The 14,553-nt window shown below is 57.0% G+C and overlaps 1 protein-coding gene across 2 annotated transcripts in view; it reads right to left on the bottom strand.

The window, feature by feature from the left end:
* EFNA3 (ephrin-A3) overlaps nucleotides 1-6,472 on the bottom strand; it is an 8,562-nt gene extending 2,090 nt beyond the window's left edge. The window contains exons 1-2 of one of the 2 annotated variants that reach the window (XM_004693788.1): nucleotides 6,282-6,472; nucleotides 79-392 (exon numbers count right to left, since the gene is read on the bottom strand). In XM_004693788.1, the coding sequence (XP_004693845.1) occupies nucleotides 79-392; nucleotides 6,282-6,409 (442 nt within the window). In that variant the 5' untranslated portion in view covers nucleotides 6,410-6,472. The remainder of the gene's footprint in view (nucleotides 1-78; nucleotides 393-6,281) is intronic. The other variant, XM_004693789.2, reaches the window with a different exon arrangement.
* Nucleotides 6,473-14,553: the final 8,081 nt, after the last annotated feature.

Below are 14,553 nucleotides of genomic sequence, written 5' to 3'. Positions count from 1 at the left end.
CGGCACCCCACTGGGAGGGGCGTCCCTGAGGGCCGCCCCCGCCCCGCCCCCGCCCCGCGGGGCCCGGCCGCCACTCACAGATGTAGTAATACTCGTGGCCGGCGTGGAACTCGTAGCCCAGCGAGAAGGCGCTGTAGCGCTGGAACTTCTCCGAGAACTTGATGGGGCTGTGGGGGGCGTGCGGCCGGTTGCACTCCCAGCGCTTGAAGCCCTGGCTGGCGTTGCAGGTGCGGTAGCCGGAGTGGCTCACCATGTAGAGCACGTACTGCTCCGCCCCGCCCCCGGGCCCCGGCCCCGCCCCGGGGCCCACCCCTGAGCTGTTGTAGTGCGGGCAGTAAATGTCCAGGTAATCGTTCACGTTCACCTGCACCGTGTAGCCCTCTCGCCGCAGGCTGTGGGGGAAAGGAAGCGGGTGAGAAAGAAGAAAGCCCAAAACCAACCCGCTTTCCACCTCGCCGCTCCGCAGACCTTCCCCAGAGACCTCGAAACCGCCCAGCTTTTCTTCCGAGCTTCCCTACTGGGTCCCCGTCTGGTCCCCCGGGCCCTAGAGCCTCCAGCCCCGCACTCGCGTCCCGCGCCCACTCCCCGCGACCACCAGGGGGCAGCAGAGGCGCAGGGAAGCCCGGCCGGCCTCCAAAGAGGAGGCGGGGGAGCAGGGTGGAGGGAAGGAAGGGAACGTATGCTTTGGTTACCACAGCAACGGCGCAGGCCCCAGCGACTCCCAGACCCGGGCCCGGATTTCCTCCGTCCATCCCCCATAATTCACCAGCGAGGAGGACGGAAAGGAGGCATGGATAGGAGAGACGGGTGAAAGTGGGAGGAATCCCTTCTGAGGGATGCGCACCCTGCACCGCCGCTCCCAGCAGGCTTCTCAGCCGCTGCCAGTCTACCCCCCATGCCAGTCCGACAGGACTTGTTTCACACACGCATGTTAAGGAGGCTTCATGCAAATACAACCACAAGTTCCGTGGCGCACACATGAATATGTCCACCGCTCTCACAGACTAGGTTGTATGTGCAGGACTCACATGCCAGCACTGGTTGGCCCCAGCCATCTCAAGCGAGCTCCTTGCCCTGCACACGCACACACCTTCTCCAGTAGCACTAGAGGCCAATGGCAATTCGGTCCCCAATAATGTGACACATAGATAAGGGAGCTGAGGGACTCAATACCAGGGCTGCCTGTGGTATTCATATAATGCAGCCGGTCCACATTTCCATCTCTCTGCATCTGCCTCAACATGGATACTACTGCCCCTTAAAGATGCGAGGCATAATGGGCACAGTGCCAAGACGCTGATGCCTGCCTCTTACCTCCTTGATCCCTCTATGGGACAGTGAACAGATTATAGTTGGGTCGCTGTAATCCCCACCTGCCTAGTTAGTCATCATCAAAGCGCTGGTCTTAAGGCCCCTCAATGGAGTGGTGTGGGGATGGGAAAAACAGCTGAATGGGGGGAGACACTCAGGGAATGGGGGGGGGGAGACACTCAGGGAACGAAGGGAGTTCTGCTCTTTTCCTTAGGGTTGGAATGTGCACATCTGGGCAGCGAGAGGGGAGTGTGGTGAACACAGGAAGACATGGGGGACTTGAGAAAAGGTCAAGGCACAGGGGTCCTTAGTCCCTGGGAACTCCCTGAGGGGAGGGACTGGCTTCCCTTGTCGCCAGGTATCTCCTAGTTCCACAAACAGTAATTAGATCCATTAGGGAAACAAGCTTGGAGCCCTCTGCACAGGGGTGGGGCGTTGAGGGTCCCTCCCCACCTTACCCTCCTTCCTTGGCTTTGCCTGTGCCACCCCCTCCCCAAGCACTCCTTTCCAAGCCTGGCAGTAAGGCAGCTAGGTAAAAGCTGGTGCTTGGGCACCCCAGAGAGAATAGGGTTGACTCGTTGAGTCATCAGGAATGCCACCAGCCACACTGGGTTCCCACGAGAGTGATGGGTCACTCAGGCCCCTCCCTGGCCCTGGCACTTAGGTGGGCAGGAGTCTCGGCCTGGGGCACCGGGAGCAGGAAAACGGGTTAGACCAGGCCTGGCTCCCAGCAGCTACCTTAGGCTTGCGTCTCTATCCCCAACCCAAGTCTGCTGTTCCTCCCCCACAGATTTTGGGGAGCAGGCCACCAGTGGTAGTGTGCTAGGCCTAGGGCAGCTGTACAGCCACACTGGGGCCTCTGTCCTTGAGCCTCACCCAGGCTTCCAGCCCCACTCCCAAGTGGCGCCTCCCTGGGGCACTGCCCAATTTTCCCTACAACACACCCCATTCCAGCAGGGATTAAGCCAAAGACAAGGTATTCCTACAGGTACCTCAGTTTCCTCAACCAGGTGGGGACTAGCTTACAAAGGTTGCTGGGTGACCACAAGTGACGAGATGCCATCTCTTACCTAGCTCTGGGCTGGGCAACAGGAACAACCCCGGAAATACTCCCCAGGCTAGGCATGGGAGAGAAAGACCTGCTTGTGGATGGCTGTGCCCAAGTGGTATCTTGTGGGCAGGGGGCAGAGTGCCAAGATATCCGGCCACAATTCCTGGGAGACCTGAGGAGTCTGCTAGACTTGGGTGCTTTAATTGATTGTCAGGCTCTTGGCGAAGAGGGAGGTGCTTATAGGACTGGGACAAGCTCGGCAGCTAACCCCTCCTCTCGGGCCCCACCTACCCAACCTAGAATCACACCCCCGTGGGGGGCGGGCTAGGATCTGGGGACTGGGTTCCGCCTTCAAATAGTTCTCTGTTCTGCCTCGCTTCTTCCACTACTACCCTCCTTCCTCGCCCTCCTAAAGGCGAGTGTCGACATACCCCATCTGGAGGGGGCGCCGCTTCACCCCGTTATTGGGTCTCTCCGGGCTTCCCCCAGCCCTGGTGGGCGTTCCGACCCCAGTCTTTCACTCCTCCTGCAGCCCCATCTGCAGAAGCTGGTGGGTGGGCGGCAGGGGATCAGTGAAGGAGCAACCCTATTCCCCCGGGGCAATTAGGAGCAGGTAAACAGGGTGCCTAACAAGACCCGGGAGTAGGGAAAGGATCCCAAGGGCCCCCTAACTTGTTAGATCTCTGTCCCCACCCTGAGACGCCGGGATACGGAGCTAAGGAAGAAGAGAGGGGAGGCATAAGACACCAGACCCGCCTCCTCCCCTTTAGGGCTCGTCCCCGAGGCTGCGCGCCGCTAGCTCCGGCAGGCAAGGCTGGACCACGTGTGCGCGGCGTGGGGTCCGCGCGCCCGGGCTGGGGGCGGGTGGGTGGCGGGAACGCTCTCCGGGCGGCGCCTACACGCGGGCACCCCTGCAGCCCTGGGGCGCCCTCCACTAGGGCGCCCCGCCCCGCCGGGTCTTGCCATTCCGGGACTGGCCTCCCGGCTTCTCGGCCCCGCGTCGGGTGGTAGAGAATCCTCGCGCCCCACGTCCCCGCCCCTCCTCCCTGCGACAGCGGCGGCGAAGGTTTATTGATCTGCAGCGGCGAAGAAGAGCGAGAGACCCGCCGAAAGCGAGACATACAGAAACGGGCTGAGAGGGAGGCACAGAGACCGGATTCGCTGAGGAAAGGGAGTGAGACACAGTGGTAGGGAGGGATCCAGAAACCCAGAGAAAGAGGAAAGAGAAGGAACTGAGAGACTCGCAGAAAGGGAGAGACGTAGAGGCCCATCCAGAGGCCACAGGCAGCAGCGACCAAGGCGGAAAGATGCAGAGGAGAGTCTCAGGGACCCGGGAGGGGTGCGGGGCAGAGATTCAGCGGTAGGGGGAAGACAACAGGCACATAGTAGAGCCTCAATAAGTATTTGTTGAATGAATGTATGAGTGTGAGAGACCAAGAACACACATGAGAGATAGAGACAGGGCGAGAAGAGAAAGATGTTCCTGAGGCTCGAGACAGGGACGAATACCAACATCCTCGCTCAGTTCTGCAATGGAAACAAGCACAGGCCAGGGGCATATATTTGGTTATCAGCAGGTCCTCTCCCGAAGCCCCAGCTTCAACTCCGAGCTCAGGGACCGGGGACCCCCCCAACCTCTCACTCTCACGGTTCTGTCCAGCAGGGTCCCTCCTCCCTAGTTTCTAGGCCAGGGAGGGAACAGGTCTCGCCTTTTCAGAGGACCAAACAGAGGGGCAGAGTGGGAGGAAGGCGGCGAGATCGCCACTACCATGCGGGGCACTGCCCCCAGGTGTGTCAAAGGAGGCCGCCGCACGTGTCCCACCAGCACCCGCCCACGTGACCCCAGGAGGCGGGGTCGCAAGACCCTCTCCACGTGACCCCAAGGGGCCGAGACCCTCCGCACGTGACGGGGGTGGGGTGGAAGCCCGGAGACTAGCTCACGTGACTGGGGGGAGGGGGCGCGGGAGCCTGTGGCTCGGCGGGGCCCCGCCCCCAGCTCCCTGGCCCTCTCCACTCCCGGCTCCGGAGCACGTCGCTCTCACGATTTATGGGGCCGCGGCTGCCGCAGTGAGGGAGCCGGGGAGCCCGGGCGCAGCGGCAACAAAGGCCGAGGAAACGAGGCGGGGGCGGCGGCGGCCTCCCCGCCCGGTGCGCACCCCCACCTACCTCTGCCGGTCCAGACCTGTGGGGGAGCAGGGAAGAAAAAAAGGAGGCTCCCGAAACCCCGGCTCCCTCCCCCTCTCCCAGAGCTTTCACCTGTGCCCAGGTGTATGCGGGGGAGGTAAAATGATCAGCAGCATCCCCTCCACTCCAGGCCATTCTCGCACCCCCCCCCCGTTCTGCTTTCCTTGAGAACGCGGGGGTGCTCCCGGTGATGATGGGGAACCCGGGCCCCTCACCTGCGCCCCCTCGACTCACCGCCACACTAGCGGGGCGGGGGGCGAGCTGCGAGTCTGGGGGAGGGGAACGACTAGATACGGCAGGGGAGTCAGCCCCATCGCCCCCCGGAGTTCTCCGAGTCCCACTCCGGGGGGGAGGGGCCGCATCCCCACCTCCGAGGTTTCCATGGGAAGCGAGAGGGGGGCGTCGTTGGCTCATCCCCACCCCCAGTCTGACACTCCGGGCGCGAGCAGGGAGAGAGGGGGAGGCGCGGAGCCCCAAACAACAAAGAACGGAGCGGCGAGCGGCAGCCCCTCCCCCGAGAGGTTGGGGGTCGCGGCCGACCGGCCCTCACGGTCTCCTCCCCTGGGGGTTTGCCATTTGCTCTGGAGTCGCCCCTCGGGGGGCGGCGGGGGGGGGGAAGCCAAAGGCTGTGCCGCCGTCGCCGCCTGGGCAGGTGTGACAGTGACCCCCGCGTCCCCAGGGATCCCCCCAACACAGACACACACGGAGGCGGCTGGGGTGATACACACGGTGGCTTGGCGGGGAGGAGAAGACAAGGGCAGTGAGGACTGAGCCAAGGGAGGACCTAGCCCCGCAGCCGGCACCCAGCCGCCGAGCCACACACCCCGGGAAACCACACGGCCGCCCTGACACCCGCCCAGACCGCGGCGGCGCCAACAGTCACCCTGGCCCAGACGCGGCTGGCCACGCGGACAGCGACCGCAGCCCCCTCCCCGACCCGTCACCCTCTCGCACCCTCAGACGATCGCCGATGCAGACACACAAATCACACACTCAGACACACACGCACACTGACAGCCGCGCACGCCCGCTCACACTTGGAGCCACACGCCGTCCCCAGCCCGGGCGTGTGTGCGTGTGTGACACGCCGACATCTCCCAGCTACCTTCCCTTCCCCGGTAACCCACGTTTCCATCTTAACCAAGCATCATCCCCAGGGCCCCCCAACTCAGCGATCCAGCCCCAGCTCACCCCAGAGGGGTTTACCCACACAACCAGGGCAACCCCTTCACCTTCGTTCTGAGGAGGGGCTCAATCGGATTCCCTACCTCAGCCGTGGACCCCACTTTTACAAGCAGCAGTCCTAGACAGAACCCCTTGAAAACCTCAAGGCTGAAAACAGGTCATTGCTGGGCCCCCCAAGTGCGGCGGCCTATCTCTAGCACATTAATACTCCCAAACCCCATCCCGGCCGAAGGGGGTAAAGACGGGGAGACTATGGGATGGGGGTACGCTATTCCAAAGACGGGTATGGAGAGAAGCCAAGGAGGGGTGGGGTGTCCCTAAGCAGCCTCCTCCGCACGGCCCAAGCTTTCCTTACTATACCTCAACAGCCTCTATTAGACACCCCCCCGAGTTTCACAGACGCCCACAGTGTGTACCCCTCTCCCTCGCCTCTTGGCCCCCAGCTGTGGTCTCCTAGGACTCCCGCCCCAGGTTCCCCCAGGACTTCCCGGGCCCACCAGCTCCCCCTCACAGACGCGGGACGCGCGGGCTCCCTGGGCCCCCGACTCACTGCTGGTTGGAGCTGTTCCAGTACACCGCATGCCGGTTTCCCAGCGCCCCCCCAGGCCCCTGGGCCAGCAGCGGCAGCAGCGGCACGGGCACGAGCAGCAGCAGCAGCAGCAGCGGAGCCGCCGCCATCCCCGGAGCCGCCGCCGCCGCCGCCCCCCGACTGAGCCCCGCGCTCCCGGCTTCTCGCTTCCCAGCTCCCCGCTGCTGCTGCTGCCGCCGCCGCCACCGCCGGCCCCCGAGCCGTAGGCCACGCCCCCAGCAGTTCCCTCCGCCCCCGGGCGCGCCCCCGAAGCCCCGCCCCAGGCGCGCTCCCGCCAAGCCCCGCCCCTCTCGGAGACGCGTTGCGCGGGGGAGGGGGGGTGCTACCCCCACAGGAGCAACCCAAGAGCTCCTCTCTTCTCCCTCCTAGGTTTAATTTGCCACCGCCCGTCCTGGGCCTCAGCTCCCCAGTCTGGAGTTCCCAGGAGGAGAATTAGGGAGGCCAAGACAGGGATCTGCATCTGTGTGGGCACATTCATCTCTGATCGGAGTGAAGGGGACTCTGAACCTTTTAATGTGAAAAAGTAGACCAGCTCCCATATGTAAATAGTTTGGCCTTCTACCCCTTCTTCCTTCTCTCCTGTGTGTTCCAGGAGTAAGTGGGTTCTAGAAGGTTGTGGAGCCGCCCCTCAGCTGGCACCAGGGACCCGAGGGCTAGTGACCTGAAGACCCCAACTGAGCCTGAGGCTGGTTTTTCTAGAAAGCGGGTTAGTGTCAATCCTGAGTGGTGGAAGGGCCTTTGGCTGTCCAGCGGCCAAAGCAGAGGGCAACCAAGGAGTCAGCCAGAGCAGACCAGGTTTCCGTGGGGCATTTACAGAGGATCCCTTACGGACACTCAGGATGGGTGGGTGAGGAGGCCTGGAGACTGCTGGGGGTGGCCAGGCATTCTTACTCCTACTCCCCCAGAGTTGAGCACATGGCAGAGAGCAGAGCACCTGTGTTCCAGCATTCATCAGTGTCATGTGTCATTGTCCTCACCCAAACACAGGCCTTACACACATCCAAGCAAAAAGGCACAGGGAGCCAGAGGCAAAGAACAGCGACACAGACCACTTCAGATACACAGGAAAGGGGGCTTTTCTCTCTCTCTTCTTTTCCTAAGAAGTAGGAGTTGAAGGAAAGCATCTGAACGAATTCAGGTGTAGGGGTCGTCCACCCCTGCATGCTTTTGGCCAGGCCTAGACTAATAGTGGCCAGGAGGATCAGGTCACAGAATCCCATGCCAAGGGATGTTGATACAGGTGTAATGCTTTTTTCTTCTTTACTTTTAAGACGGGACCTGTAGGCACCCTCCAAGGCTTACCCCTGGCAGGACAGCAGTCTGACCACAAGTGCTGGGTTTGGGGGGAGGGGCAGTGTTATCCAGAAGACTGCTGCCTAGTTGCTGCCAGGCAAGAGCAAGTCCTGTCCTCCCTCGACTCCTTTCTATCCCAGGAGAGTTCTTCTCTCTTCTCAGGAGTCAGGAAATAAATTAGGCCCCTTGGGGTGGGATTGGGGGACTTTGCAAACAGGTCTTTCTCCCCTCAGATTCCTCATCCCCAGGGAGATTTGCTTCACCCAAATGATGCTAACCTGCCTCCTCCAGGTGCCACAAGTCTCAGTCTCTTCCTTGCCTACCTACACGCCCTGCTTTGCAAAGGGAGGCTTCTCTCTACAGGGCCCGCCCACAGTTGAGAGAGGCTGCCCATATTCATAGAGAGTACCAGCTTGCTGGCTTGGTCTGGAGTTCGGTTTCATTCCAGAATACTTAAGTCCCAGTTTTTAGGGTCTGGGTCCCCCTCTGGACTTGTAGGGCCCGGATATTCCTCTTAAGAATCTAGCACCTTTATGGCCCCACCAATAATAACAGGGTCCCCCTCTCTAGTTGCTGGGGCCCTCTCTACAGGGTTTAAGTAGCTTTTTCTATGAGTCTAAGCCTCTGATTTTTAAAAAAGATTTATTTTATTTATGCATACAAGGACTAGGGTACAGGCCAGACAGGCAGGGGGTAAGAGGATTCACCAGAGACAGAGTGGGGAGCAGAACAGGCAGATTTGACTGAAATGCACTGCTGAGGGGGCAGTGGCAGGTAAGGAGCTCTGCTGCACCATGCGGGTCTCCCCGGTGGGGGTCGAATTCATGTGAGCCAGCTCCCTGGCCAGGGGTCAAACTCAAATGGTGGTAGCTTTGGGTAGCTTCATAGTGCTGCACTTTAACCCGTTGCGCACCAGTTTTTAAGTTTTGAGGTAACTCTACAGGGCTTAGGCCTCTAGTCACTGGATCTCTTACCTACATGGCCCTCTATCCAAATCACCTTCTAGCTTAATTAAAAAAAACAAACACCGGATCCTCCCGGGTGGGGCAATGGGTTAAAGTGATGCACCATGAAGCTATCCACAGCCCCTGCAGCACAAGTTTGATCCCCAGCCAGGGAGTGACCCACATGGCACAGCAGGCCTCTCCTGACCCGCCCACTACTACCTGTATGCTTCAGTCCATCTGCCTGTTCTGCTACTCACTCTGTCTCTGGTGAATCCTCTCATCCCCCACACCTCTGGCCTGTACCCAAGTTCTTGTATGCATAAATACATACATCTTTTTTAAAAATAAAAATAAATTAAAAAGAGAAACCCCTGTAGTACAAATCCAGTCCTTAGGATACATCTCTTGGCAAGGGGTGGCTTTCTGTAAAAACAAAGGTGACTCCCTTTGGCGGGAGGTGGCCCTTGTGTCTCTCTCCCCATCTCAGTGAGGGGGCTTGGAGGCCACTATTCTGCATCAACCACACCCATATGTAGTAGCAGTTTGGCGCTGGGGTGGATACCTTGAGCTATAAAGCCTAGCCATTTTTGTAGACCTTTACTTGCAGAGACTGGGCTTCTCTAGGGCTAGTGCCTCTGTGTTTAAATTCTGGGCTACGGGCCCTCCCTGGTGGCGCAACAGGTCAAAGCGCAGCACTATGAAGCTGTCCGCAGCCACTGCAGTACATGTTTGATCCCCGGCCAGGGAGGTGACCCACATGACACACAGGCCTCTCCTGTTCTGCTCACTGCTCCCCTCAGCAGTCTATTTCAGTCTGCCTGTTCTGTTCCCCACTCTAGAATCCTCTCAACTCCCCCACACCTCTGGTTTGTACCCCAGTTTTTTTTTTATTACAAAAGTTTATTTTTACATCATTTTGTACATTTTTTTTTTCCATCTCAGTTGTAATCCCCGCGGGTTTCCCATCACCAAGTCACCCGTGTGCCATCACCATAATCCCATGCATTTCCCTCCCCCCCCCATTTTTGATCCCATTCTCCACTCCAGCCCCGCAAAATGTCTCTGGTATATGGTTGTTCATTATTTTTGTTATTTTCCACCTGGTCCATTATACTCCTGCTATGAGTGAAACCATCCGGTATTTTCCTTTCTCTTTCTGGCTTATCTCACTAAGCATGATCTTTTCCAGCTCCATCCAAGTTGCTGCAAAAGACATGTGTTTCTCTTTTTTGGTGGCTGAGTAATATTCCATTGTATATATGTACCACATCTTTTTAATCCAGTCATCTACTTTTGGGCATTTGGGCTGCTTCCATGTTTTTCCAATTGTAAATAAAGCAGCAATAAACATGGGGTGTAACCCCAGTTTTTTTTATAAAATAAAATGAAATAAAATAAAACCTGGGCTACTGTCCACATGCCTGGGACCTGACCTGGAGCCTAAGCCTCTTTCTTGGGATCTGGGTCATGACAAACCCAGGCCTCCATAACTGAGTTCCAGGCCACTGTTCCTACCTGTGACTCAAATATTTCCTGTGACCCATAGTATTTGTAATACATTGAACACACACACACACACACACACATACACACACACTTACTGCAAAAATAGGGTACATGGACCAATACCCTTTCTGCAGAGGGTATTCTCTACTATTTTCCTTCTGGCTTATTCTTAATATTTTTTTCAAAAGAAAAGAAAAAGCTGATTGAGGCACATAAAACTGATTTCTTGATTTCAGCACCCCTAATGAGTCATAAACTACAGCTTGAATGCTGGTGTCTGAGACCTGGGTCCTGATCGACAAGTCCCTATAGGGTGAGGGCATCCGTGGAGGCTGGGGTTTCTTTCCATGGGGTTAGACCTCTGTCTTGAGGGTCTAAGGCCTCTTTTCTCCTCCCTGCAAGCCTACCTTCATTTCTCATGACCCTTGGGCTTGCCAGTGCACTGCCAGCTGCCATGTTCTCCCCAAGGACACTGAGCTCAGGCCCTTGGGACCTCTCTGAACATGGTACCTCGACTCCCTGCCCCTGGGACTGAGGAAATGGGGAGATGAACAGGTTGGGTATGCAGGAGTGCTCAGGCTCTGGGGCCCAAGGGGGCAACCACAGAGCTGAGCTGTGTTCAATAAATCATGGAGGCTAGGGCCTGGGGGAAGGGAAGGCCAGGAGGGAGGGGGGGGCGTGGATAAATAATTCATTAAACAAATAAACAAGGCGTCTGTGAGAGGGAGAATCGGACACGCGTGTCAGCGGGAGAGGCAGCCGCCAGCTCTGGACATGAAATATTCAACTTGCGTAGGTCCATGGGTGTGCCTAGCACCAGCAGACAGTGGTCCTAACATGGAAATCTGGGTACCCACAGGGCCAGGTGTGTATGTGTGTGCCAGTCACTAGTTTCTCTAACATCCACAAGCTGATGTGAAACTACACACGGGATTGACAGGAAGGTACACAGTAAGTTGATGTGGTCCCAGACACAGGAAATTAGGATCTGGGCTTGGTGGGTGGGGTCAGGGCGTAATACCTCTGATTCTAGTCATGCCTTGATCCCTCTCATGAATGCAGAGAGCAGGGAGGTATCTCTGGGGTGTTGGACTAGAGGAAGCAGTGTGTCAGCAGTTAACAGGATGGGCTTGGGTTTGAATTTCAGCCCTAACCGTCCCTGGCTGTGCAGGTCACTTCTCTGAGACTGCTTTTCTGTCTGTAAAGTGATTGGTCACCTCTGCCCAGTGGAACATTGTGAGGATTAAGATCCATGTGTAGGAATCCCTGAGCAGTATCTAGGAACCTACGGCAATCATCTGGCTCTGCCCACTAGACTGGGCCGACTCCCCTTTTCATGTTTTCTCCCCGGTGTCCAACCTTCAACAGCTGTCACAACGGGAGATGTGACATAGGGCTTTGGGGGGAGTAGGGGTTGGACAGGAAAGTTTAGATGAAATCCTGGGAAGGGGAAATTATGAATGAAAAAAGACGATTCGGTCCTTGACAGTGTGGATGGAATGAGTCCCTGACCTCCTCCTTAGACCACAGAGCCTCTTTATCCTCTAGAACTTCGCTAGAACTAGGAAAACTTTAGTTTTCTAAGTCAGTGACTGCATGGAAATGGAAGGAACTGGGGGCGTGGTCTCTGAAAACCTCACATCCACCTCCCCTCCCCAGTCCTGGATACTGGAGTTCTGGCCCCCACCCTCTAGCCAGCATTAATGAAGGAGCTCCCTGCAAGGATGGCTATGCCTGGGCAAAACCCAGAGAAGTGGCAACTAAGAGTGGGTGGGGAGAATCCAGACTGGAGCAGCAGAGGGCTAGGGTGGAGTACCCCGGGCCTCCCAGTAAGCGCCAGCATTCCCCAGCCCTCCTGTCCCCTGGAAAGGATCAGCTCCCTCGGGAGAGAGCCAGCAGACAGGTCTGAGCCAGCCTGCTCCTCTGCAGCCTGGAGAAGAACAGGCTGGGGGAGGGGGGTGATCTTGATAGGGAGTGGTGACTGGAGCCCCCATGTTTCCTTTGGGGAGCCAAAGCCAGAGGGGGCCATCCTAGGCACAGCTTACTATAGCCTGAGGCCCAGCCCTTTACCTCCCTTGGCCAACCTGCTGCTACTTGGGGAGCCAAGGGTCTGTGCCTCCAGGTGCGAAGATGGTACCTGCCCACCCCTTCCCAAAGAGCCAACATCAGTTCTCCACTTCCCCTCCCCTGGGCTGGGCAGGTTCAGGCTAATCTGTGCAAGAGCTTCACAGCAAACATTGATCTGTAATAAAACCACAATGTGTGTTCAGGAGAAGGGATTCCAGACACAGAGAGATCCAGACAACACACATACACACTCACACACAGACACACAGATGCCAAACACACTGCTCAGGGAGGGCAGACCGCAGTGTTCTGAAAACACAGCTATGACCCACCCTGAATCAGACACATGAGCATTGTTAGTTGCATCTTTCCCCTTCCATAAATGTTGTCCTTCAAAACCAATCCTTCTCAGAACAGCCCATTTTCCCTGTGTTCCCTTAGCATTTGTGCACAATTCTATAATAGCATTTGCACTTGGCATTATAATTATGTGTTGGCCAGTTTGTCCTCTCAAGTAATCTGAAGAGTCCTTAAGGGAAAGGATCTTGTCTTATGCAAGTGTATACCCCCAGCACTAGCACACAGGCTGGTATTTAGGCAGGAGGAGTAGACGAGGTGTTTACTAAATAATTGTTAAATTGATGAACAGGAGAATAATGCATTTTGACAGTGAGACACCCATGCCTAGAACCCCTCAGAAGCACAGGACAATCAGTGTCTGCTCCTCACACTGCCTGCCCTGCCTTCTCACCTGTCTCCTGATCCTCTGACCTTCCTGCCTCTCAGCTTCCTCAAAGCCCTCCCTTCTCCCTTTACCCTCAGAGTGAGACCATGAATTTGAGTTCCACCTGAGGGCTGGCGGGCAAGGTAAGGGTTAATGACACCTCATTAGTGTTTAATTGGAGGAAGGAAGCTGTGCTGGCACCAGACAGGTGGGCAGGCCTGCCCCTTGCTGGAAGCAGGCCTCCCTAGTTCCAGCACCCTGCCAGGCGTGTGGGTGATTTGGCCCTGGAGACCCTCAACCCAGCCCTGGGCACCTCCCCCCCCCCCCCCCCCACCCTGCCATTTGCTTTGCCAATTTAGTCTCCAGGCTGTACAGACCAGCCCTCCCCATCTGTCACCAAATATCCAGAGGGAGAGACTAGACTTCTTATCTTCTCCCCTTTAGCCAGGCAGTATCTCCCCTAGGAGATACTGGAAGCTGGGAAAAGGGGTGGGGAAAGGAACTGGATAACTGAGTTAGAATAGAAAACCAATAAGGGATGGTTGCTGGATACAGACAAGCGACAGGGCTGGGGATGTGGAGATGTCTGCCCAATTTGACCTTAAATGAAGAGAATGCAAATGAGATGCAGATGATATGCAGATGAGCACGAGGATCTCAGAATTAACATTCCAGGTGGAGGCAGCCCATATTCAGGACCTCAAGGCTGTAGCAAATACTCCCCTCCTTCTAGGCTTTTCGGGTTAAGAGACACTGACCATTTGAGTGAGAAACAGGATATCAGGATCAACAGCCTAGTTGGGCTAGGCTGCAGGACTGGGGAAGCTAAGCTCCACCCCAGCCTCCCTGTCTACATCCCAAGTTGCTGCAACAGCTCAAACTGTGATCACTCTCCAGGTTACCCCTGCATGCAGAGTTGGTTGCTGGGCCACCCCCTCCCAGACATTCACACCTGAACCAATGGGCATCATCAATGATGACCTCATGCCCCAGGCCCCAGGATTCTATTGGCTCTTTGGAACTTTGTCACCACTGGGGATCCCCTGATGACCCCAGATGGTGTAGTCAACTGCAAGAAGGGTGTGCCTGGAGCTCACAATTGCTACATGAATGGAGGAAAAAAAAATTAAGGAATTAATAAAAGGGGAAGAAGAAAAAAAGGAGGAGCCACCTAAAAAGACAAAAACTTCAGGGTTTAGCTTCTCTGAAAAGAGGGTGATATGCAGCCCCTGAAAGTGTGGATCAGGAACCAGGATCAAAAACTGGGGTTCTGAGTGTCTCGAACAGTGAAATCCAGTGGGTAAAGATGAGGGAGAGTCATCTGTTCCTAGACTAAGGCAGGCCCAGCCAATTGAGGGCCCCGCCCTCGGCCACCTAGCGCTGCTGAGTTTAGGGGAGATGGGTGACGCCCCAAAACTTGCAGGCCTGCCTAACCTCTTGGAACGGTGCCCCGGAATATGCCTCGAGGATTTCTCACGGGTTGGGCCAGTTCGGGAAGACGGCCCAGCGGCCGGTCTTGGCCCCATGAGTGGACTTGGCCCTGGCTTTCAACAGGCACCCACCGGGACAGAATCTCCTGTCTGAGCAGGGTCAAGGCCATTAGGAAGCGAGTGGCGAGTGTCGGGAACGGTGGCTGGGTTTGGAAGCGAGTGGCGAGTGTCGGGAACGGTGGCTGGGTTTGGAAGCGAGTGGCGAG

Source organism: Condylura cristata, unplaced genomic scaffold (genome assembly GCF_000260355.1).
Source record: "Condylura cristata isolate star-nosed mole 26May11 unplaced genomic scaffold, ConCri1.0 scaffold00040, whole genome shotgun sequence".
Taxonomy (NCBI): domain Eukaryota; kingdom Metazoa; phylum Chordata; class Mammalia; order Eulipotyphla; family Talpidae; genus Condylura; species Condylura cristata.
This window is presented reverse-complemented; position numbering and strand designations above follow the sequence as displayed.